Source organism: Artemia franciscana, chromosome 15 (genome assembly GCF_032884065.1).
Source record: "Artemia franciscana chromosome 15, ASM3288406v1, whole genome shotgun sequence".
NCBI classification, from domain to species: domain Eukaryota; kingdom Metazoa; phylum Arthropoda; class Branchiopoda; order Anostraca; family Artemiidae; genus Artemia; species Artemia franciscana.
In genome coordinates, this window is record NC_088877.1 from 37,987,524 (window position 1) to 38,014,031 (window position 26,508).

Genomic DNA, 26,508 nt, shown 5'->3' on the forward strand with positions numbered 1-26,508 from the left:
TATTTAAAGCGGTATCCTCCGCCAATAATATTTGAATACTTTTTAAATATAAATTTTCAATTTTAACATGGGATTTTCGAGTTCCATCAGTTCACTTAATCACAGCTTTAAAATTTTCTTAATCATATGATATTTGGACTATTTTAAATAAAATGACTGTCTAAAAAAGTTATTTCGATGTATTTTGGGAAAACCCGGCGTTTGGGGGAGGGGAGGAATAATTGCCTTCTCATCACATTGAATCTTATGAAGGGCGCTAGAAACTCCAATATGACCTTATATGACTCCAGGCTATGACTAACAACCCTATCTCAGGGGCACTAGGGGAGTTTTCTACGGCGACACAGGGAATGTTCGATTAGCAATCACCATCAACAAAGCTCAAGGGCAATCATTAGAATCATGAGGTATAGATCTGAAGACGGATTGTTTTTCCCATGGACAATTATATGTTTCATGTTCAAGAGTCGGTAAACCTGACAATCTATTTATATGCACAGACAATGGGACAGCGAAGAATGTTGTATATTCGCAAGTTTTACGCAGTTAAAAAAACACACACACACACACACACACACATATATATATATATATATATATATATATATATATATATATATATATATATATATATATACATATATATATATATATATATATATATATATATATATATATATATATATATATATATATGTATATATATATATATATATATATATATATATATATATATATATATATATATATATATATACATATATATATATATATATATATATATATATATATATATATATATATATATATATATATATATATATATATATATATATATATATATATATATATATATATATATATATATATATATATATATATATATATATAGATAACTTCGAAGACCACACTATATATATATATATATATATATATATATATATATATATATATATATATATATATATATATATATATATATATATATATATATATATATATATATATATATATATTCACAGGTGGGACACAGGGACACAACTACAATGGCGCGTAACTAATATGGCGCGTAACGACTTACGCGCGAGGGGGGTTTGGGGTGGGGCACGAAGCGCCACCCCAAAAGCTAGTATATATATATATATCTATATATATAAAAATAAGTTGTCTGTCTGTGGATCTGTGGATCAGGTGACGTCATGTTTCTGTGTCGGCTGACGTCATGAAATCAGTTGTCGTCATTTTTGTTATGACGATGCTTAGTATATTGTAAAACACATTAATTTGGTTAATAATATACCATTTAAAACACCAAAATGAACATGCTGGAGTAGTCACTCGGTGAGAGAGGGTGTCAGAACGGAGAATGAAGGTCCCAGGTTCAAATCCTGGTTAGGCTAAAAAAGGTAAAAAACTAAAAACTAAAAAAAAACTGAAAAAACTAAAAAAAGGCAAAAACTACAAAAAAAAACTAAAAACTAATAAAAAAAATAAAAAAGCCGAAAAACTAAAAAAACTAAAGAAACTAAAAAAAGGGAAAAAACTTAAAAAACTAAAAACTAAAAAAAAACTAAAAAAAGGAAAAAACTGAAAAATAGAAGAGAAAAAGAAAACTAATAAAATTAAAAAAAAAATAAAAAAAAATAAAAAAGATAAAAACTAAAAAAAAAGTAAAAAGAAAAAACGAAAAAAAACTAAAAAAGCTAAAAAAAAAGGTAAAAACCAATAAAAAACTAAAAAGAAAAAAAGGTAAAAAACTAAAAAAAATTTCATCTAAAAAACTAAAAAAAACTAAAAAAGGTAAAAACTAAAAGAACTAAAAAAGAAAAAAAAACTAAAAAAAGGAAAAAAACTGAAAAATAAAGGAGAAAAAGAAAACTAAAAAAATATAAATAAAAATAAAAAAAGTAAAAAAAAAACTAAAAAGAAAAAAGAAAAAAACTAAAAAACCTAAAAAAAGGTCAAAACCAATAAAAAAAAACTAAAAGGAAAAAAAGGGAAAAAATTAAAAATTTATTTCATCATATACCAATTCAAAAACGAATGTATACCGGGATGACGACCGGGACACAGGGAATATAAATGACACAACTACAACGGGGACGCCGGGGGCACAGGGGGATATAAATGACGACCGGGACACCGGGACACAAGGAATATAAATGACGCCCGGGACGCTCAAAGAGAAATCACAGACTGGGACACCGGGACACAAATGACGACCGGGACACAGGGAATATAAATGACGACCGGGACACAGGGACATAACTACAAAGGGGACGCCGGGGTGCACAGGGGGATATATAAATGACGATGGCGACTCAGGGAATGGTCGATTAGCAATCACCATCAACAAAGCTCAAGGGCAATCATTAGAATCATGAGGTATAGATCTGAATACGGATTGTTTTCCCATGGACCATTATATGTTGCATGTTCAAGAGTCGGTAAACCTGACAATCTATTTATATGCACAGACAATGGGACAGCAAAGAATGTTGTATATTCGCAAGTTTTACGTAGTTAAAAACATATATATATATATATATATATATATATATATATATATATATATATATATATATATATATATATATATATATATATATATATATATATATATATATATATATATATATATATATATATATATCTATATTCACAGGTGGGACATAGGGACACAACTACAATGGCGCGTAACTAATATGGCGCGTAACGACTTACGCGCGCGGGGGGGCTTGGGGGGGGGCGCAAAGCGCCCCCACCAACTAGGTGTTGGGGTGGCGCGAAGCGCCACCCCAACAGCTAGTATATATATATATATATATATATATATATATATATATATATATATATATATATATATATATATATATATATATATATACGTACACTTACGTACGTATATATATATACGCACATACGTACGTATACATATACGCACATATATACACAAAGATTAAAAAAAAGATGAAATAAGAGTTAAAAGGCAATAAAAGATAAGATACAATGAAATATTAAAAAAAATAAAATAAAAAGGTTGCCTTGGATACTTAACCCATTTCTCTTGTATGTATAATGTATAGTGAGAAATGGCCCAATTGAGTAGAATAATTGAGTTTTACTCTAGTTTTGTCTTCCATACTTTGATGTTGTTCATACCAAGCTTTAATGGCATAATCGTGATTGACGAGGATCTAGCTTCCGCTTTCCCCCATCTCCTCTCCAAAGAGAGCAAGTTTCAACCGTTAACAAAACAAAAGATAATTTTCTAACAAATTTAACAAAGTGAAGAAAGAAGCTCTATTGGCAAAAAAATATATTTAGAAGATAGAAAATCCAACATATTTAAAAGAATCAATATAAAAAAAGAATTAAAACTGAAACATATAATCATTTGACATGACGAAAACAAAAATAATCAGTATATTCACATTATAAACATCAAGTTCATTAAATTTTTACACTTGTGTTATATAAACCAGATAAAAACTACTGAAAAATTTAATTTACATATTTAAAAATTTGATTGTATTCTAAAATCATAAATAAAATAGAATATACAATCATTCTAAATCCGAAAAATTATTTTTCTTCGGCAGAAATTAGAAAAATTTAGTAATAATAATAAATTTAAAAAGGAAAAGGATACTTATTGAAAATTAATATTTTGCTACAAATATGAAGAAACACGAAAATCTGGTAATTAAAATTTCAAAGGAGGGTCATTCCTAGCAAAATTTTACTAAGTAAAATCAAAGCATTTAGCCAATGAACCAACTTGACAAGAAACTCATTTTAGAAAATGCTATAATGCTAAAAGTGTTTTTGTGACGTCAAAAATGAATAAAAAAAATCAAAGCAATCACTATTTGATGCAACGAAATAAAAATCCGATACAAACTAAAATAACGATTAAAAAAAGTTTAAATTTCCACCTAATAGAAATCAGGTTGTCGTCAAAATCACTAATTAGAGAAATATTTTTTCGCTTATGAAGTTTTAAGCTGAACGTTTGCTGACTATTGCTGACCGTTGTTGCGCTTGAACAGAATCAAAATTGGACAAGTACATTCCAGGAAATAAAATAAATATATACATATATATATATATATATATATATATATATATATATATATATATATATATATATACTAGCTGTTGGGGTGGCGCTTCGCGCCACCCCAACACCTAGTTGGTGGGGCGCTTCGCGCCCAACCCCAAGCCCCCCCGCGCGCGTAAGTCGTTACGCGCCATATTAGTTACGCGCCATTGTAGTTGTGTCCCTGTGTCCCACCTGTGAATAGAGATAGATATAAATATATGTTTTTAACTACGTGAAACATACGAATATACAACATTCTTCGCTGTCCCATTGTCTGTGCATATAAATAGATTGTCAGGTTTACTGACTCTTGAACATGCAACATATAATTGTCCATGGCAAAAACAATCCGTATTCAGATCTATACCTCATTATTCTAATGATGTGTCCCTGTGTCCCGGTCGTCATTTATATTGCCTGTGTCCCGGTCGTCATTTGTGTCCCGGTATCCCAGTTTGTAATTTCTCTTTGAGTGTCCCGGTTAGTTTTTTACATTTTTTCTTTTTTTCAGTTTTCTTTTTCTTCTTTATTTTTCAGCTTCACTATGAAATACATATCGCCGAACCTTTGTTTTTTTAACTAAAATCTGGTAGGCATTGATGACCTTATCCAAGTCAAAATCCCAAACCCAATCATCATCGCTATCATTTTCAGTTTTGATATGTTTTGACTCTCGCTGTCCAGGTGGATCTTCATCTAACTGCGCGGTTTTGCGTTCTTTAGCCTCAAGCCTGTTTCCTTGCTGTTCTTTTGATTCCTCGGCACGCTTTCTTTTCTGACTTTCTCTATCAGCAGCAAGTTTTTTGGCATAGACTCTTTGAGCATCTTCATCGGCTTTTGCCATGGTAAGTTCATCAGTCATTGTAAACTTAAACATTAATAGATTTCTACGTGAACATATGTCTTAAATATCTTGAATGACGTCACCGTCAAAGCAAAAATGACGACAACTAATTTCATGACGTCAGCCGACACAGAAACATGACGTCACCTGATCCACAGACAGACAGACAACTTATTTTTATATATATAGATAGATAGAAGATATATACTAGCTGTTGGGGTGGCGCTTCGTGCCACCCCAACACCTAGTTGGTGGGGCGCTTCGCGCCCCCCCCAAGCCCCCCCGCGCGCGTAAGTCGTTACGCGCCATATCAGTTACGCGCCATTGTAGTTGTGTCCCTGTGTCCCACCTGTGAATATAGACAGATTTATATATGTGTTTCAAACTACGTAAAAATTGCGAATATACAACATGCTTGGCTTTCCCATTGTCTGTGCATATACAAAGCCGTATGTACTAATAATGACGTCATATGCAAACGCTCTTCTTACAAACAAACAAACATGCATACACACAACTCGTTTTTATATAGATAGATAGATACAATACAAATTTACTGCGTAAAACTTGCGAATATACAACATTCTTCGCTGTCCAATTGTCGCTGCATATAAATAGATTGTCAGGTTTACCGACCCTCGAACATGCAACCTACAATTGTCCATGGGAAAAACAATCAGTATTAAAATCTATACCACATTTTTCTAATGATTGACCTTGAGCTTTGTTAATGGTGATTGCAAATGCTAATCGAATTGGCAATTGCAATCTTTTAAATTGAAAAGGCAGATCCGTTGGAATCATGGGAATGCGAGGCGAGGAATAAGAACAGCCTCACCCTCAAAAGGCCCTGTCAAGATTGTGGCCTCTATTAGGTTTTCCATTGTTTTTTTTACGGCAAGTCGCGTGCCATTGCAAAGCTTTGGTGGGTTGATATTTCTTAGAAGTATTATTGGTACGCCTATTTTTAGTTGTAGCATGTTTGGTGGAAACCCTGAAAGATCTGTGGAATTTAAAAATTCAGATGGATAATTAACCGCTTCATTTGGTTCCAAAACTGTGTCGACTGACTTGTAAAGGACTGCCTGGTCTCGAATCTTGGTCAAAACAATATTGTTGATTTCGTGGACGTCTATATTTTTGGGTGCGAGAATCGCTCTTTCACTTAGCCATTTATTATTTTTATAATTTTTTAGAATATTCGGAAATACTTTTTCAATCAATTCATTTTTGGACGTCACTAAATTACACAAATCAGCAGGCAGTTGTATACGTCCTGAAATTGAGTCTACTGGGAGCTTTCCGTTTCCAATTGCCAGCAACTGATCTGAAAATGTTTGACCAGAGTCATCGTTTTGCAATCGGACACGCATATTTGTAGTTAATTTTAATATTTTTGCGTGTGCCCATAAATTAGAATTTTTCAGGCAAGCATTCATTTCGTCTGCAGGAGTTGATCTAGGTATTATAGGTAATGTTTGCCTGAAATCTCCCGCAAGCAATATTAATGTGCTGCCAAAGGGTTTCGACTTCCCTCTCAAATCTTTCAAGCATTGATCCAGAGCCTCGAGCGATTTTTTGTGTGCCATTGTGCACTCATCCCAAATAATAAGTTTGCATTGCTGCAATACTTTACCCATCCCAGATGATTTGGAAATATTGCACGTGGGAGTTTCTGTAGAATGCAAATTCAGAGGCAATTTCAAAGCGGAATGAGCAGTTCTTCCACCAGGCAGCAATGTTGCGGCTATTCCGGACGACGCAATTGCCAACGCTATATCATTTTTTGATTGATGCCAGAATCAGTTTTATCACTAACGTTTTACCAGTACCTCCTGGCGCATCCAAAAAGAAAATTTCTCCAACGTTGTTATCGACACAATGCATTATCGTATCATAAATGTCTTTTTGTTCCGACGTTAACTTGGAAATGTTATTTTGTACATACGACAATAGATCACTCGTACTGTAACTTTGTTCACGATCCAATTCTACACATGCCGAAACAGCAGCGATACGGTTAGGTGAAGGCATTCCCAAATCCTGAAGAGGTTTGTTTGCCATACGTACGCACAAATCTTCTATAATAACTAATGTGTAGTTATAAATTTCTGATGTAAAATCAAAAGTCATATCTGACGTCTCTAACTGTTTTCGATGGAGTATATCTTCGGACATTTTTGACTTATATTTTTCCCATAACTCTGTAGGAGCTGACGGAGAGCAAGTTGTTAAAATGATGCCAAACAATGCACGAATTTGACTTGGGGTTGACGTTTTGCACGCGTCATTGATGCAGTTATCCCAGTGTTGCTCATTCTCCAATAAATTCAGAGCTTGGCATGCACTACGGTAAGTGTCATGTATAGTACCGTTTACAGTTCTCAAATACTCAAAGGATGTCGGACCGGGTACATTCACCAAAAGTGGGCGTAGAAAGAAGCATTCATGTTGATTGGGGTGAACGGTGTAGAGTCTTCCTATCGTGGTATCTTTGAAGATGGTAGGCTGGCCGTCGACTGACTTACCCTGTTTTCGACGTTCAAATACTTTATTTTTAGTATTCCACGTGTAATACGAAGGCACTTCAGTATACAGCAGTTTTTTTGCAAAAGAATCATTTTTGCAAAGCGAAAAAAAAGCTGTTAATGTTGTATTCGGTGGATTCAGGGCTCTTTGTTGCACGTTGGTTTCCGTGAAATAAACACGTTGACCATTCTGTAAATGTACCGCTAAGTGAACAACAGCTACGTTCATGTATCGGAAATGAAAGAATTCGCCAAACAGCTTCATTACTGCTTATGTATCTTCCAGCCTGATATTGTACGATTTCGTCGAAATCTTTGATTTCGGGCTGCAAGCCAAAAACTGCCATGTCACTGCCTTTGTTGACGTATTTACATATGTATTTGATTGCCTTTACGGAGTTACAGTATTCAACGTTTATGTGTGCATTAAATGTTTTTGATAATAATGGGGAATATGGAACAACCCACTGGTCTCGGCACGCTTTCTGTTCTTTCTTTCTCTATCAGCCTCAAGCCTGTTTCCTTGCTGTTCTTTTGATTCCTCGGCACGCTTTAATGACTTTTGAAATTTAGAAGGACCTCGTGTCTCAGAGCTCTTATTTTAAATCGTGACTGGAATTAAGCTTCTGATTTTCCTTTTAAATCAGTCTATTGATTATTGGAATTTCGCTAGAACTCATACCATATGAGCTCTTGGTTCTTTAAACCTCATCTAAAGAGCCATATGAGTTCTTAGCTCTTGTTTTTAACTATTAAATCAAAGACACGGGCTTTTTTGTAACTTACTTTGTTAATAGACTTTGATAAAATAAAACAAATACTTGTTAAAATTTGTTTAAATATGATTAAAAATTAAAATTCTGAAAATTGAAGATTTGGATTATAATTTACTTTGTAAAGTATGCTTTGTTAAACTAATAAGAGCTGATTATGCTGTGTCGAAAGATTGCAAAATTACCCAAAAGACCACAAATAATTTAAGACTAAATAATTGGACAGCAAATGCAACCCTAAAATATCAGAAATATCAGATTATTTTTTACAGCTTTAATCTTCCACAGTTTTTATTTTACATTTATTATAAAAAACGGATGACGAGCTTGTCCCACATTTGCACAAAGGAATTTTTTTTTTTGCTCCCTGGCAAAATTCAGTTTTTTGTATTTATCTTCTGATTCCACGGATACGACAAGGTTTATTCTATTGTTACATTTCAAAAGAAAAACATAAATGAGAACTTACCAGGTCGAATGGCAGCATTTCTCATATTAGCCATCATAGATTGCTGTTGTTTGGCCAGCATTCTAGCACAATAATCAGGAAGAGATGGCCAGGTTATTTGAGTCATATGAGTTTGGGAAAATTGTGACTGACTTGGCATTTGAGAATTGATACGAGTTGGGGCTATTTGAGCTTGCTGTTCCATTATAGAGCTATTCTGCGCTGGACTATGCTGGATCATTTGCGGGCACCATTGCTGCTGTTGAGTAGTGCGATATGCCATCATCTGTTGTTGTGATTCAAAACGGTTTGCAATGCTTGGCCTAGAGAGTAAAATAGATTATAGTTAATTTTAAATTAAGTTGGTAAAATACATGTTGACGATGTGAGGGCTAATGAACAAAATATTAAAAATAATTTAAAGAAATAAAAATATAAATGAGAACTTACCAGATTGAATGGCATTAGTTCTCGTATTAGACATTATAAATTACTGTTTGGCCAGCATTCTAGCACGATAATCAGGAAGAGATGGCCAGATTATTTGAGTCAATTCTATAGTTCTTCCACTCATGGCTGCTACCATATGAGTCATAGTATTTCCAGGAACATTCATTTTGCTAGTTGGTATGATCCCACTGTTTTGCACCATCGTAGTATCTTGGGCCACTATTGGATTTGATGCAATTGGTTGGCTTTTAGGCAAAAAATTAGGACTCGTTGTCATTTGGCCTGTCATCTGGCTCAACTGTTTTTTTAGGTCAAAGACCTAAAAAAAACTAAAATTTTTACTTTTTCTAAGGACACGTTCTAAGAAATTCAAAACTTTTTTGGTATCTTTATCGTGCTATTGGGCACAATATAGGAGGTGACAAATTCCTTCCGTTAATGGTAGAATTTAGTTACAAGTTCTTCTTTTTTTTAATCAATGTTATAACCATTACCCTCAGTTTCTGCTCCATGATTTCTTGTAGGTTTTTTTTTACTGAATGGGAGACTGTAAAACTGAAACTAGGCAAATGAAACAATTTCCATAATTTTTTTTCTTATGCGCCCTAAAATTATCAAAACAAAATGCTCTAATAATCAAGAATTTCAAGTCCATAATAATAATTAGGTCCATAATAACAAGAGTTCCATTTACTAGAGAGGCACTCACCTCCCTTATTTGGCTAATTATTGCTATTAAAACTGTAATTTATCGAGGAGGGACATGAAATTGTGCCCCTGTGGCTCAGGTTTTCCTATAGACGGTTTACCGACTATCGTTGAAATATTATATATTACTGGCTGTTGGGGTGGCGCTTCGCGCCAACCCAACACCTAGTTGGTTGGGGCGCTTCGCGCCACTTCGGCTTGAATACATTCGTTTTTGAATTGGTATATGATGTGTCCCGGTCGTCATTTATATTCCCTGTGTCCCGGTGTCCCGGTGTCCCGGTCCATAATTTCGTCAGTCGACAAACATGACGTCAGACGACAAACAACTTCATGACGACATACAGCTCAATCCTTATAATGACGTCAGTCGACAAACATGGCGTCAGTCGACACACAAACATGACGTCAGTAGACAGACACACAGACAAACAACTTATTTTTATATATATAGAATTCATCAGGAATTGTTGCCCAAAATATTTGCCTCTCTGTGAGAATCTTAGGATTGTAAAAAAGGGAAAAAATTACCTTGAAGTTTGTATATTAACTGAATTTTGATCATTCAAGCGCATTACTCCTTTATTTAGCATTCTTCGCATAATATTCGGCAAAAACTGCCGAATAGTATGCAAAACAAATTCTGTTTTAAAAATTAGAGTTGAGAGAAAGACTCAAACTTCAGCGTAAAGAGCGGGGCGTTAAGGAGGGAACAGCCCCTTTATACGGATTAATTTCTGTTTGTTTTAGTTTAAATGTCACTCCTTACTTTCAGTTGAAAAAATTTGTTTTTTATTCAATTTTAAACTGAGCTCATCAGTTTAAAATCATCCCGTTATTAACCTGGATTGCGTCACAGCTCTTAAGTTGAAAATAACCGGGAAAATTTTGCATTGAAACCCTCGTTTTTGATTGGTTAAAAACAAGTCAGGTGATTTGGTGATTTCAAGATGCAGCTAGAACCCAAGTTAATTTTTATAAAACCGCTTAAAAAGATGTTTGATAATAATGAGTAGACATAAAAGGGGTAGAAAAAATGGTAACACACTGAAATCATTAATGATGCGTAACACGCAGTTTGTCATGACTAGACCCCGACCGATACATCGGCCAGCCGATAAGTGGGTCAATGTCCTTACTGAATATGGGAAAAAAACAGAACTCAGTCAATTTTTTTTTCTTATGCGCAATTTGTCCAGAAGAGGGTGTCAGATTTTCTCACGTAATTTTTCCTATTTGTTCAGTACAGTCACCCTGGGAGGAATACTAATTCTTTCTTAAAGTTGCGTCTTATTTAGATTATTCTTGTGGTCAGCAATGTCAATTTGCTAAGCATGTCTGATTGAATGAAAATATATTCAACTTACCCGTCTTATCTGTGGCCTGGATGGTTAAGTACCCTAATTCTTCGTAACTGATCCCTAACGAACAGCCCTTTTAAGGACCACAATATGGTTCAAACAATTACGCGAAATAATGTTCAATAGCTTAGTGCTCAATCATAAATTTATGAATTTGACAGTCCAATTTGATATATCTAATTTGAATAAAACTATTTACCATTGTGACTATTTATAATGTGACTGCTTTCAGGCAATTTTGTGACATTCGGGATTTTGGGGGTGGCAAAATGATGGCAAACCACTTTTATTTCTTTTGATCACTGCCTATGTAAAAGTTCAATATCCAAACAACTTAAACACAATTATTTAAAACCTGAAAAATGTCCCTTCCACAGTATAGTTTGCAGTATGTTTTTGAGTTTTGCCTAAATTTGAAGAACAAAAATCATAATTTAGCCTAATTTTGAACAAAAATAAACACATTAAAAGTCTTATAATCATATGAAAAAGTAAGGCATGATTGTTTTTTAGGTTATGGTATCTAGATTTGAATTAGTGGGAGTAAAGGGAGGAAAATCAGTATATAAGGAGGATCGAGAGGCTTACACGACCAAACATCTCTTTTTTTCTTTTTTTTATTATTTTTGTTCCCTTTTTTATGCTGGGAACACTCTAGCACGACAATTTTCAAAGAACGATGAGTCAAATGAACAGTTGTAAGGAAAAAAAATTCGCTCCAGGGCAATGCATGCACACCTATTAAATGAACGATTGCGTTTGAGTGGGGTTTACCTATTATAAAGGTTGTCCTGCTTGGCAGCTCGTGGTTAAAATTATTGTCAATTCACGAGAAAAGCCGCAATCCATAGAAATAAAGTTAAGCATAATTTCATTAATATAAAACAGTATTAAGGGATAGGACAACTGTGCAAGTCCCACTGAAAATTTAATAAAATTCATGTGGTATCTTAAACATCTAAGAGAGCAAGCAGGTTTACATTTATAATTTCGATGTTACTCACCTCATTCTAAAAAGGGTGTGATCATACCCTAGAACTGAAGATTTATGGAGAAATTTTGACCATGTAGAATTTGCTTATCTATCTTTTTTCTTTGTAAAATTAGCCGTTATCAAATCATAATTTATTTTCAGTGTTTATTCATTTATTTACTTCAAAACCCTACTTATTTTAGTTTAATTGTTCATTTCAATTTATTCATATACTTCCTTATGTTCTTCCGTTTCCACGAATTGCCTTTTCTGTGCTCCTTACAAAAAAGGCCATCAAAATGATCCGTGTTAATGGGGATAGGAACCTGCGCAAGTTCTAATTTATTTTTAAGGTCTACAATAACCCCTATACTGTATAACTCGTGAGTGACTTTTCTAATGTACTACTCGCTTCAAATTATAAATTTTTAAATCGGTTATAAGTCAAATTTTTTTCTATAGTCTGTATCTGTTGATGACTGAAAGAGTTTTAAGGGGGAGGGGGGAGAACTTGGAATAATCAAGATGCTGGAAAAAAGTTATCAATTTGGTTTATTTTGAGAAAAAGACTAGAGATGTTATATATATATATATATATATATATATATATATATATATATATATATATATATATATATATATATATATATATATATATATATACATATATATTTATCAAGTGCCAGTTCCAAATCATATAAGTTACTTTTTGGTTTTCTATCTGAACTACACTAGAACAGGTATTTCTCTCTTTTTTCTTGGAGATAAGCAACTAATATTAATGGTAATTTAATTGTTTCCTGTCCTATGACCAATTAGGCCATCCAATATCTGCAAATAGCTTTGCTTCTTGGTAAATTATTTTTTTATTTATTGAATCTTAGGTTTGTATTCACAATGTATTTTACATTAGGCCAAAAGTAACAATTATAATTGCTTCAGAAATAATAAATTCGTTTTTTTTCAAAATTAAATTATAAAAACAAGTTTTCCCAACTGAAAGCAAGGAGGAATATCAAAATTCAAAATGATTACAGAGATCAGGGGTTGACCCTTCTTATTACATTACTTTTTACGCTAACTTTTTTTTACCATTTAAAAGACTTATTATTCTATTTAAATGGCCTTTGTGCTTCAGGAGTCGTTCTTAAGGAATTGTAATAAAAAGTCAAACATTAGCGTAAATAACATGGTACTGAGGAGGGGCAATCTCCTCATATATGCAGTAGTTTCTGTTCGTTTTAGGCTTTGATATCATCCTTACTTTCAGTTGAAAAAACTTATTTTTAATTTATTTTCCGATCGTTCTTAAATACTGCAGGGAAAACCCCCTCCCACAAAAAAAGTCGCTTCAAGGAAAGTTTTCTCGCATAAAATATCCAACTACCAGAATAAAAATTTACCTCAGAAATTCCATTCTAGCTGAGAATTACTCCCAGAAAATTTCTTGTAGAAGAGTCCGGGTGAAAAAATTTCTTAGCGCACTTTCATTCAAAAAATTTTAATTTAAAAACATGCAAGATATCTCATGCTGTATTGAAATTTTTTCCTCAAAATCTCCCATCCCCAACAAGGAAGCTGCTCCCACACAAAACTCACTCTAGAGAATTTATCCCGTGGAAAATATCCTGTGAAGGAAAGATATTCTAATCAATTCCAACCCGTTTAGATTTTTCCCCAGACAATTCTCCTTAACATTTACACATGTGAAAATGAGTCAGCAACGAGAAAGTAAAAAACAAACATTAAAAAGATTTTTGTATAGCAATTCTGGGAGTTTCTCCTAGCGTAAAATTTCCCCTGGAAAGCTTACTTCCCTGAAACTTCCCTCCCCATTGAAAACTCTTTCTGTAGAAAATCTCTCCAGCAAAAAATTTACACCCCCCCCCTTCACCAAAAAATGTCAGTGGGGACACAGACATTTCCCCAGGGCCTATGGGAGTCAAGTTGTCCCCAAAGGTATAGGCACATAAGGGAATAAAGTATTACATGAAGTATCACCAGCCCATTATCAAGAAAACAAAAAAGAAAAGGAAATGAGTTACATCCAGAATAATTTAGTATGGATCAAATACCACTGGATAAAATAAAGAAAAGAAGAAGAATTCAAAACATGTACAAGAAAACCATTTGTATATTTTTAATAATATAGTATATTTTTGAATAATAAAAAAAACATAGGCACTAGACTTTTCAACTATGTTCAACAGAATGGTTATCGTAAATTTTTGATCGGAGGAAATTAAGGAAAAAGGGGGTAAGGAGGGTAAGTTGCCCTCCACTCTTTTCAGTCAGTTAAAAAGGGTACTAGAGCTTTTAATATCTTTTCAAATAAGCCGATTTATATTATTCTACGACTAGTGATTTGATGCAATCAACCCTGGAGAAAAAAAAGATAAATAAATAAATAAATAAAATAAGTAAATAAAATAAATAAAAAAAATAAATAAAAAAAATAAATAAATAAATAAAATAAATAAATAAAATAAAGAAATATAAATAAATAAACATGCGTCAGTAATCTTTCTTCTGGCCAAAAAATAAATATCCTACATTTTTACAGATGGGAGCTTGAATCTTCTATACTAGGATTTTTGGATACTTTCAATTCGATGGTGTGATTTTAGTCAAGATTCATCGAATTTTAGGGGGTGTTTCCCTCTTTTTCAAAAATCAGACATATTATCTCAACCTCGTATTTTCTTATGGACAATACTTAACGTGATAAATATAATATGTTTGGAATCAGCATAATAGTCAAATTCTTCTGATAAATATACTGACATTAAAAAACTGTTTTGTAGATTTTCGGTTACTACTATTTTCGCTCCATCGCTTCTTAGTTAAGTTCGTTGCCACGAACAGTTGGATGAAATTTAAAAAAAAAGTTTTTTTTACTGAAAGTAGGGAGCACCATTAAAATTCAAAACATGTAGAGACTATTCCGTATATGAAGGGGTTGTCCCTGTCCTCAATTCCTTGCTCTTCACGCAAGTTTTTGGCATTAAAAAAAAAAAAACTTTTTAATCTAATTAAGCGGTCCGGGTGTTTCAGGAGTAGATCTTTAAAAAAAATTGACACAGAGTCAAACCTTGACTCCTTGAGCAAGGTATTGAGGAGGGGAACAACTCCTTCACATACAGAATAGTTCGAAAAAAAGAGAATTGAACAAAAAGCTCTCGTGAAACACGCATCAAACGTATTATCTCAGCCTATTAAGATTTACTTTACTATTAAAGTCACACCCTGTAATGCCAGTCAGAGGTGTTAATTTCGGGTGGGAGCCTTTTCTTCCCCTCCTGAATTATAAAAGTTCATGTCGTACTTTGTTTTTGTTTCTTTTAAGTAAGTGCCTATTTTATTATTTTAATTGAAAATATAATTTGGTAATATAACCCACTTTGCGGAATTTTGGTGACTTGATGTTGCTGGTCCAATGTCTACTGGTTGGGTCTATAACGTTAGTTCGAGGCATCTGTAGGTAAAATCAAAATTACGGGATTGTACTAGTCTTAAGTTTTTAAGAAAGATTTAAAGAAAAAATAACTTTCTTCATCGGAAAATAACTATAGGTTATAAAAAATCTATTTAAGAGCAATAATCTCATTTTCAAGCTCATTTTCATACTCTCATTTTCAAGCTGAGTGTTGGTTTCATTATGCTTTTCCTAGGAAATTTAAGGGAAGTTAGAACTTCTTGGGATGGAGTAAGAGAGGGGCTTTGAATGGTTTGGTACGGAGGAGGTGCGTGTGCAGATTTGTCGGCCTCATTTTTCTTGGCACTGGAATGAGTTGTTAGTAGCAGTAGTATTAGTAGTAGTAGAAAAATTGTTGTTCTCTGTCATCAAATTTGAATTATTTAAATCTTTTATATGATAAATATAGTTATTTTCAGATTCGAGTTTTTTCATTCGCTTCATTCATTTCCTAAGTTCTTTTAGATTAATTGTATTATTTTGTCTCTCTTTTAGTTTAGACAAAGTTAAATTTTTGTAGTATTTCACAATGGCTAAAGCCGTTTTTCTCTTATTCTGAAGTTCTTTCTTTAGACGTATTAAACAAAAAAACAAGTTGTTTTTTAACTGAAAGTAAGGAGCGACATTAGAACTTAAAACAAACTGAAATTTCTCCATATATTAAAGGGACTTTTCCTCCTCAACGCCCCGCTCTTTACGCTAAAGTTTGACTCTTTCTCTTAACTCTACTTTTAAAAACAGTAAACAACTTTAGCGTAAACAGCGGGGCGCTGAGGAGGAAAGGTCCCTTTAATATACGGAGTAATTTCTGTTCGTTTTAAGTTCTAATGTCGCTCCTTACTTTCAGTTAAAAAACTTTTTTTTTATTTAATTCCTGAACGTTTTTGAATTAATGCATGTTTTGATTGTGGTTCTCCGCACATAAATAATTAAAACGAAATTTGCATAATTTTTTTTTGGCTAAATGACTTTCTCATAGCTTTAATCGTAAGATTTTGATAAAAAAGGAGCGGGGGAGGAGGCCTAGTTGTTCTTCCAATTATTTTTATTACTTTAAAGGGCAACTAGAACTCTTAATTTTTGACGAACGTTTTGATTCGTAAAACATAAACATAACTTGCGTAACGAACTTCTATATTCGTATGTTTTTATTATGTATATGAGGGGGTTCACCCCGTCGTCAATACCTCGCTCTCTACACTAAAGCTTAAATTTTGTCCCAATTCCATAAGAATGCCCCTGAATCACAAAGGTAGTAGAATAAATAGTTGAAATTACTAAAAATACTTTAGCGTAAAGAGCGAGGTATTACGAGAAGGTGAACCCTTCATATGTGTAATAGTTTAATGCTGTTCCTCACTTTCAGTTGAAAAAACTTTTCATATTTAATTTTTTAGTGTTTTTTTACATAATGCTAGAAAATCCTGAGCCGCCGTCATTGAAATTCTCTTCCCCCATGACAAATTCCTCCATCGAAGGATCCTCCGCGTAGCCCCCCTCAACTTCCCCCCCCCAAACAAAAAAAAATCCCCCTGGAAACGTCTGTACACTTCCTGATAACCATAACTATATGTAAACACCGATCAAAGTTCGTAACTTGCAGCCCCTCCCACGGGGACTCTGAGGGAGTATGTCGTCCATAAAGACATAGTTATTACGTTTTTCGACTATGGTGAATAAAATGGCTACCTTAGAATTTCCACCTGGTGACCTTGGGGGAAAATGAGCATGGGGGGGAGCCTAGGTACCTTCCAATTGTTTTGGTCACTTAAAAAGGGCACTAGAACTTTTAATTCCCGTAGAATGAGCCCTTTTGCAATATTCTTGGACCACTGGGTCGGTACGATCAATCCTGGGAAAAAAATAAAAAAAAAATAAACACGCTCCCGTGATCCGTTTTCTGGCAAAAAAATACGAATATGCACATTCTTGTAGATAGGAGCTTGAAACTTCTACTATGGGGTTCACTGATACGCTGAATGCGATGGTGTGATTTTCGTTCAGATTCTACGTCTTTTAGGGGTTATTTTACCCTATTTTCCGAAGTAAGGCAAATTTTCTCAGGCTCGTAACTTTTGATGGGTAAGACTAAACTTGATGAAAGTTATATATTTAAAATCGGCATTAAAATGCGATCCTTTTGTCATTTTCATTTTTTAGAGTTTCGGTTACTCTTGAGCCGGGTCACTCCTTGCTACAGTTCGTTACCACGAACTGTTTGATTTCTCAGCTGTTTCTAGATCAAGAGTGCAGTACGTTTCAACGAAAAGTTTTCTTGAGACTTTTGGCTTTAAGGTATCGTACATTTCTTACATTAAATTTACTATTTATATAAATGTAAATGCAGTATCAAACAGTTCGTAGTAACGAGCTGGAAGAAAGGAGAGATGTGGCTGAATATTAACTCAAACCCTACTCTTGATAAAAAATAGATAGAGGAAAAGAATCAAATTTTGATGAACATTCAAAATATTTAAAATTCATCTAGTTTAATGTTATCCATCAAATGTTAGAACCTTGAGAAAAAATGCACAATCTTAAAAAAAGGGAGAACCACCCCCAAAATACCAATTGACCATTATGAAAATCATTCTATCAGATTTCAGCATATTAGATAACCCTCTTGTAGATGTTTTAAGCTTCTGTATACAAAACTGTAGAATTGTGCACTTTTTACCAAATAAAAATTCACAGATATGTGTTTTCTTTTCCAAGGGTGCTCGTATTGAACCAATGCCTCTAGAAAACAGAGAAAGGTCTTATTTGACCCAAATTCAAAACTTCTTTTGCCCTTGTTAAGCAGTCACAAATACTAACGGGCAGCTAGCTTCTTCCTGCGACTCTTTTTTCCCAAATTTACCCGACCAAAATTTTGTGATCATTATGTCTTTGTGTTTAACTTGACCCCAGAGTCCCAGGATAAAGGGCTGCAAGATATGAGAAATACTAGTTGTCTAGTTGTTTAAATATTTTATTGGTTATTGGGAAGTATAAAGACATTTGTCAATGGAGTTTTTCAGTGGGGCGGGAGGGGTTACATAGGAGAATCTTTCCATGAAGGATTTTTTGTGGAGGAGGGGAGTTTCCCATGGAGAGGAGCCAGATTTCTCGGCTATATTTAAAAATGATGTGAGATTAAATAAAAAAAAAGTTTTTTCAACTGAAAGTAAGGAGCAGCGTAAAACTTAAAGCGAACAGAAATTATTATGTACATGAGAGATTACACCCTGCTTAATATCTGGCTCTTTACTATAAAGGTGTTTTGAACGTTTAAGAAAGCTTATTATTATTATTATAAAACCTTAATATTTTAGGAGCAATTCTTAAATAATCAGAGCAGAAAGTCCAACATTACTGGTAAAGAAAGAGGTATTACGGAGAGGGTAACCCACTACACATTCAAAATTATTCAGTTTGTTATAAGTTTTAATAATTCTTCTTTCATCGATCTGAAAAAAAAGATTTTTTTTTTTAATTAATTAATTATAGGTCCGCATGTCTCAATGAAAATTTTTGGCATATATAAAGTTTTGGGTAAAATATTTGTTCTAACACTAGCGGTTTCAATGCTTTACCGTAAAACTTTAATTTTTAAAGAAATGTTAATTAATTGAATTAATTATAAATGTTATCAAATATTATTAACTATATTATATTTTTAATTAAATGTTATGAATCGTAGGCTATTTAAATATTATTCATTAATTAAGTGCTAATTGTTTACAATATTAATAGCTTGCATTCAGTTTTGTCCATTTACCGAAATGTATTTTAAACTTTTTTTAGTTACATTCATAGAGGTTAAAACATGGTAAATACGTCAGAAAAATAAGGGTATATAACTTTTTCCGCTTTAAACAAATATAGATAACTCTTTAAGAAAAATTATTTAGAAATAGCCAGAGGTATAAAAGTAGATCTTGGTCAACATTAACAACCCTTGCGCTTACCCAGTCGTTCTTTCAGTCAAATCATAGTCCTCTAGCCAATACTGCCCCTGGCTAATCTCACTAACTTTGTTGTTTTTAATTCCTTTTGGAGAAACTGCATATTCTACATCCCCCTCTGAATGCAATATTATAATAACACAACATTTTTTCATTAAATTAAAAATTTATTTATGGATTAGATTTTTGAATTTCCTCTCCTGGAAGGAGTTAAATTACATCCCAGATTCGCCAATTCCTAAGACTCCTCATATACTGAATTTAAATAGATCATTTTGATGATTCTGTCTTATACTTTTGTTAATTGGTGCTATCTTTCCTTATGGATAAGTTGCTGATGAGAATAAAGGTAGGCAACATGTAAAGGAGACCGACTGTTCTAAAGGAAACACTATATAAAAATAATGGTGTCCTTGGTTGCTTGTTCTGCGCTGTTTTAAAACATGATAGTCACTTTTGTGACAATGCAGAGCTCCTGATGATCCCATATTTCGCCCTAGGATAGCCAATGTAATTGAATACTATAAACAAGAGCTTAGAGCTCATATGGCACTTGTGACGAGGCAAGAAGAGCGAAGAGCCAAGAGCTCATACGGTTTGAGCTCTAAGAAAATTATAAGAATCAATAGATTGATTTAAAAGGAAAATCAGAGGCTTAATGCCGGTCAGGATTTAAAATAAGAGCTCTGAATCACGATGTCCTTCTAAATATCAAAATTCATTAAGATCAGATCCCCCACTCGTAAGTTATAAATACCTATTTTTTTTCTAATTTTTCTTCTCCTTTAGCCCCCCAGATGGTCGAATCTGGGAAAAAGACTTTATCAAGACAATTTGTGCAGCTCCCTGACACGCCTACCAATTTTCATCGTCCTACCACGTCCAGAAGCACCAAACTCGCCAAATCACTGAACCCCTCCTTCAACTCCCCCAAAGAGAGTGAGTCCAGTAGGATTACGTCAATCACGTATCAAGGACATTTGCTTATTCTATCCACCAAACTTTATCCCGATTCCTCCGCTCCAAGTGTTTTCCAAGATTTCCCTCTCCAACTCCCCCCAATTTCAAAGATCTTGTCGGGGAAAATAAGAGCTCTGAGATATGAATTCCTAATAATATCAAATTTCAGTAAGATCCGATCACCTATTCGTAAGGTAAAAATACCCCAATTTTCACGTTTTCCAAGAATTCCGGTTTCCCCCTCCAACTCCCCCCAATGTCACGGGATCAGGTCGGAATTTAAAATTTAAAAGCACAATATCCTTCTAAATATCAAATTTCATTAAGATCTGGTCACCCTTTCGTAAGTTACAAATGCCTCAATTTTCGAAATTACCCCCCCCCAACTCCACCAAAGAGAGCAGATCCCCCTCAATGACGCTGGATCCGGTTGAAGTTTTAAATAAAGAGATCTGAGTTACGAGGTCCTTCTAAATATGAAGTTTGATGAAGATCCGATCAGTCCTTCGTAAGTTAAAAATACGTCATTTTTCTAATTTTTTTAGAATTAACCCCCCCCCCCAATAGAGCAGATCCGTTCCAATTATATTAATCACGTATCTAAGACATCTGCTTATTTTTGCCACCAATTTTCATCTAGATCCCTCCAATCTAAGCGTTTTCCATGATTTTAGGTTCCCCCACCCAAACTCCCCCCCCCCAATGTCACCAGATCCGATCAGGATTTAGAATAAGAGCTTTGAGACACGATATCCTTCTAAATATTAAATTTCATTGAGATCCGATTACCCATTCGTAAGTTAAAAATACCTGATTTTTTCTAATTTTTCAGATATATATATATATATATATATATATATATATATATATATATATATATATATATATATATATATATATATATACATGTATATATATATATATGTATATATGTATATATATATATATATATATATATATATATATATATATATATATATATATATATATATATATATATATATTCTAAAAGATTATAAAAATAATAAATGGCTAAGTGAAAGAGCGATTCTCGCACCCAAAAATATAGACGTCCACGAAATCAACACTATTGTTTTGACCAAGATTCGAGACCAGGCAGTCCTTTACAAGTCAGTCGACACAGTTTTGGAACCAAATGAAGCGGTTAATTATCCATCTGAATTTTTAAATTCCATAGATCTTTCAGGGTTTCCACCACACGTGCTACAACTAAAAATAGGCGTACCAATAATACTTTTAAGAAATATCAACCCACCAAAGCTTTGCAATGGCACGCGACTTGCCGTAAAAAAAAAACAATGGAAAACCTAATAGAGGCCACAATCTTGACAGGGCCTTTTGAGGGTCATTTTAAACTTAAACATTAATAGATTTCTACGTGAACATATATGTCTTAAATATCTTTAATGACGTCACCGTCAGAGCAAAAATGACGACAACTAACTTCATGACGTCAGTCGACACAGAAACATGACGTCACCTGATCCACAGACAGACACACAGACAGACAACTTATTTTTATATATATAGATATATATATATGTATATATATATATATATATATATATATATATATATATATATATATATATATATATCTATATATATAAAAATAAGTTGTCTGTCTGTCTGTCTGTGGATCAGGTGACGTCATGTTTCTGTGTTGACTGACGTCATGAAATTAGTTGTCGTCATTTTTACTTTGACGGTGACGTCATTAATGGTATTTAAGACATGCGTTCACGGAAAAATGTTTAATTGTAAAATGACTGAAGGTTCGGCGATATGTACTTCATAGTGACGCTGAAAAATAAAGAAGAAAAAAAAACTGAAAAAATGTAAAAAACTAAAAAAAACTAAAAAGAAAAAACACTCAAAGATAAATTACAGACCGGGACACAAATGACGACCGACACAGAGGGAATATAAATGACGACCAGGAACCTCAAAGAAAAATTACAGACTGGGACACCCGGACACAAATCACGACCGGGAATATAAATGACGACCGGGACGCAGGGACACAACAACAACGGGGACGCCGGGGGCACAGGTGGGATATATAATTGACGACTGAGACACAGGGATTGTTTGAATAGAAATTACAGACCGGGACACCGGGACACAAATGACGACCGGGACACTGGGACACAGGGAATATAAATGACGACCGGGACACTCAAAGAGCAAATACAAACTGGGACACCAGGACACAAATGACGACCGGGACACAGGGAATATAAATGCTATTTATATGCACAGACAATGGGACAGCGAAGAATGTTGTATATTCGCATGTTTTACGTAGTTAAAAATATATATTTATATCTATCTCTATTCACAGGTGGGACACAGGGACACTGCTACAATGGCGCGTAACTAATATGGCGCGTAACGACTTACGCGCGCGGGGGGGCTTGGGGGGCGCTAAGCGCCCCACCAACTAGGTGTTGGGGTGGCGCGAAGCGCCACCCCAACAGCTAGTATATATATAATAAGAACGAATTGGAAAGAATAATTAATATAAAAGCGAACGATACCTTTTTTGTTTCTTTGTTTGATTTCTGGGCTTACTATAGACCTTAACCCTAAAATCAAAGAAAGTATAGCTTACTACATTACTGAATAGTGCTTCACTTAATGTTCGCTTCCCAAACACTCGAATCAGACTGCTAAATCAAATGGAAAATCTAGATACAGAAACGAAATCTCCTGCATTCATACTCATTGAACATATTTGCGAGGCTATTCAAAGATACATGCTTTTACCTCATGTTTTTTTTTATTAAAGATGTCATCATTGAATTTTATGATTCTTCGACTGTGCTAACTGCTAAACTTAAAATTCGCACGATGTTCATGCTAAATAATGTCGGTATTTTCCAGTCCTTGAAGTTTTTCTGTGGTGGGTTGTAGGAATGAGGATTCCGGCCTTCCTATCGGGGTTTTTCTCAAAGGACCTAATCATTAAATCTTCAGAAGACCTGGCTCTGTTGATTCCCAGTGTACTTTTATTATTATCATGTCTACTTACGAGAATCAATTCATCTCCAATTGCCATAGTACGCCTAATTTCTTACAATTAAACCCTAACCTGTCAGTATAGGGATGGAGACGGGGATTATTTAACTACCCTCGTAGTTCTCTATTGTGGAGCCGTCATGGCAGGCTGTATTTTCTATTGATGTTTCATGAGAGATGCAAAACTTATTTTAGGAATTTTTGAGAAGATTCTTCATATTTCCTTCGTCGGAGTGGGGGTTGTTTTACTTAATATTATTAAGTCACCCAGCCTAAATTTAAGACATTATCTAAGTAGCATGCTCTTTTCACTGCTCACTACAGGACGGATAGGATCAATCCCCCTGCTCGTGGGAGAAGTCCTTTTATATGAGGGGGACCAGGACTAGGTAGAAGAAGCAGATCCATACTAAATTTATAAAAACAACTTATGGTGAGCATCTTTATTTTCATTTACCAGGTACATATTGTAGATTCTTTATTATCTACTTTACTTATGTATTTCTATAGCTTAACAACAGCACAATACTGAAGATGCTAGAATGAATGATTCCTGGAAATATTCAGGAGACTTTTGTCTATCTATGCATTGAAAATGCATTGTATTAAATCTACCACATAAATAGGTAATGAGTAGAATTAACTACCCGGTTGAAGAGTTACCAGGCATCATCCTTCTTCTTGCCTCTTATCTGGGGTTGTCCCTTTCTCTTCAGTAACAGTGAAGTGCTGTCTATTAGCTTCTGTAAAAGGGTGAGGGCTAACAGGCCTAAATTCAGGTCGATACTGGACTTGATATTCTCCACTGAAATTACACATGATTAGGAAAAAATAATACCCTAAAAAGATGGAGTATACCGAATATACAGAAGTGTTATGCCAAAACAAATGATTCAAAATGAGTATGGACCAAGGGGCCAGCAATGTAACATTTCTATAATTAGGTCACAGCCAGAGATGGATATGAATTTGATGCTGTGTCAGTCTATGCAAGGTCAGTTTGCTTCAGTATAAATGCCGAGTGGGCAGTTCGTGCTGAATAGTATGCAGATAATGCCTAAGAAAGGACTGATGCCCTTAAACGGGCAAAATTCAGTAGATAGGCTTGCGGTGGCCCTGGTTATGCCATTACCATTACTGTAAAATGGCCAAGTTAAAAAGTACTGACAATGATGGCCAGGCCGTGTAGCAAATTTTAAGCTAATTTTAAGCAAATTCGAAGCCATTTTATAGCTAACATAAGAAATATTTTTAGCTAATTTTAAGCTAATTTTAAGTAAATCTAAGGCATCTCTATGCAAATTTTAAATTAACTTAGAATTCTTTTTTAGCAAACCTAAGATAATATAAAACAAATTTTATGCTAATTTTAAGAAAATTTAAGCTAACTTTACTCAAATTTAATCTAACTTACATTAAATTTCATAGCTAACTCCAAGAAATACCTTAACCAAACTTCAAAAAAATTTTCAGCTAGTTTTTAAGGAAATTTTAACTGACTTTAAGCAAATTTTAATTTGCTTAAATGCGTGCGTACCAACATAGGTACGCACGCTGCTCCTCCATCCCAACCTATTCAAAGCCTCCCTTTTTGCACCCTCCCAGAAGTTCCCACTTACTATAAATCTTTCTTTATGACATCCTTTATGACCTGCTTTCTGTTTAGCCCTATACTGTTGGAATGTTTTTCTTTGGTCTCGGGCGAAATTCGAATTTTGCATCTGACGTCTGATCCCACGGATACGACATGTTTTATTCTGTTTTTATGTTATCTATCTATATATATATAAATAAGTTGTTTATGTGTCTGTTGACTGACGTCATGTTTGTGTGTCGACTGATGTCATGTTTGTCGACTGACGTCATTATAAGGATTGAGCTCTATGTCGTCATGAAGTTGTTTTCGACTGACGTCATGTTTGTCGTCTGACGAAATTACAGACCGGGACACCGGGACACAAATGACGACCGGGACACTCAAAAAGAAATTACATACTGTGACACGGGGACACAAATAACGACCGGGACACAGGGAATATAAATGACGACCGGGACTCAGGAACACAACTACAACGGGGATGCCGGGGGCACCGGAGGGATATATAAATGACGACTGGGACACAGGAAATGTTCGATTAGCAATCACCATCAACAAAGCTCAAGAGCAATCATTATAATAATGAGGTAAAGATCTGAATACGGATTGACTTTCCCATGGACAAAACCTGACAATCTACTTATATGCACAGACAATGGGACAGCGAAGAATGTTGTATATTCGCAAGTTTTGCAAACATATACGTATCTATCTGTATTCACAGGTGGGACACAGGGACACAACTACAATGGCGCGTAACTAATATGGCGCGGAAAAAGCTAAAAAAAAATGGAATCTTCAGAGGCCTTGTTCGTTTGGCACTCGAGCTAAAATGAGAGATGGTTTCCCGTACGACATCTTGTGTATTCCGTAGAATTGGGACAGAAACTATCTTCGAGCAAGAAAGATTAGTGGTATGGCTTAAACAATGAAAATAATCTGCAAGTTGGTAACTACGCTTTATTTCGCAAGTAGCCCCCCCCCCATTTGCCAAGCATGACATGCTCGTGGCTTTATCATAGCCTTGGCCAACGCACTTTGTCATGTCTAAGCTGGATTTGGTGACTTCACTTCAAAGAAGCGTGCCGAGGCTATTGCCGTCTAGCCTTTCTTCGAAATTTCGGCTTGGTCTTTCCATCTTCAGAGAGCCCCCATACAGATTGAAAAGCGTCGACTACGACAACAGGAGCTATTCAGATTACGTATCGCTTTTCTGATTGGTAAACATAACGACACTCTACCATCATGAGTTCCCTTGGCTATCTATCGGTGGATTCGTCAGCAATAAGAAACCAAA

The 26,508-nt window shown here is 34.3% G+C and overlaps 1 protein-coding gene across 1 annotated transcript in view; it reads right to left on the reverse strand.

The window, feature by feature from the left end:
* The window catches only part of LOC136036437 (uncharacterized), a 53,418-nt gene extending 30,174 nt beyond the window's left edge, over positions 1-23,244 (reverse strand). The window contains exons 1-2 of the mRNA XM_065718672.1: positions 23,134-23,244; positions 8,720-9,021 (exon numbers count right to left, since the gene is read on the reverse strand). Of these exons, the coding sequence (XP_065574744.1) occupies positions 8,720-8,984 (265 nt within the window). The 5' untranslated portion in view covers positions 8,985-9,021; positions 23,134-23,244. The remainder of the gene's footprint in view (positions 1-8,719; positions 9,022-23,133) is intronic.
* Between the last annotated feature and the right edge of the window lie 3,264 nt (positions 23,245-26,508).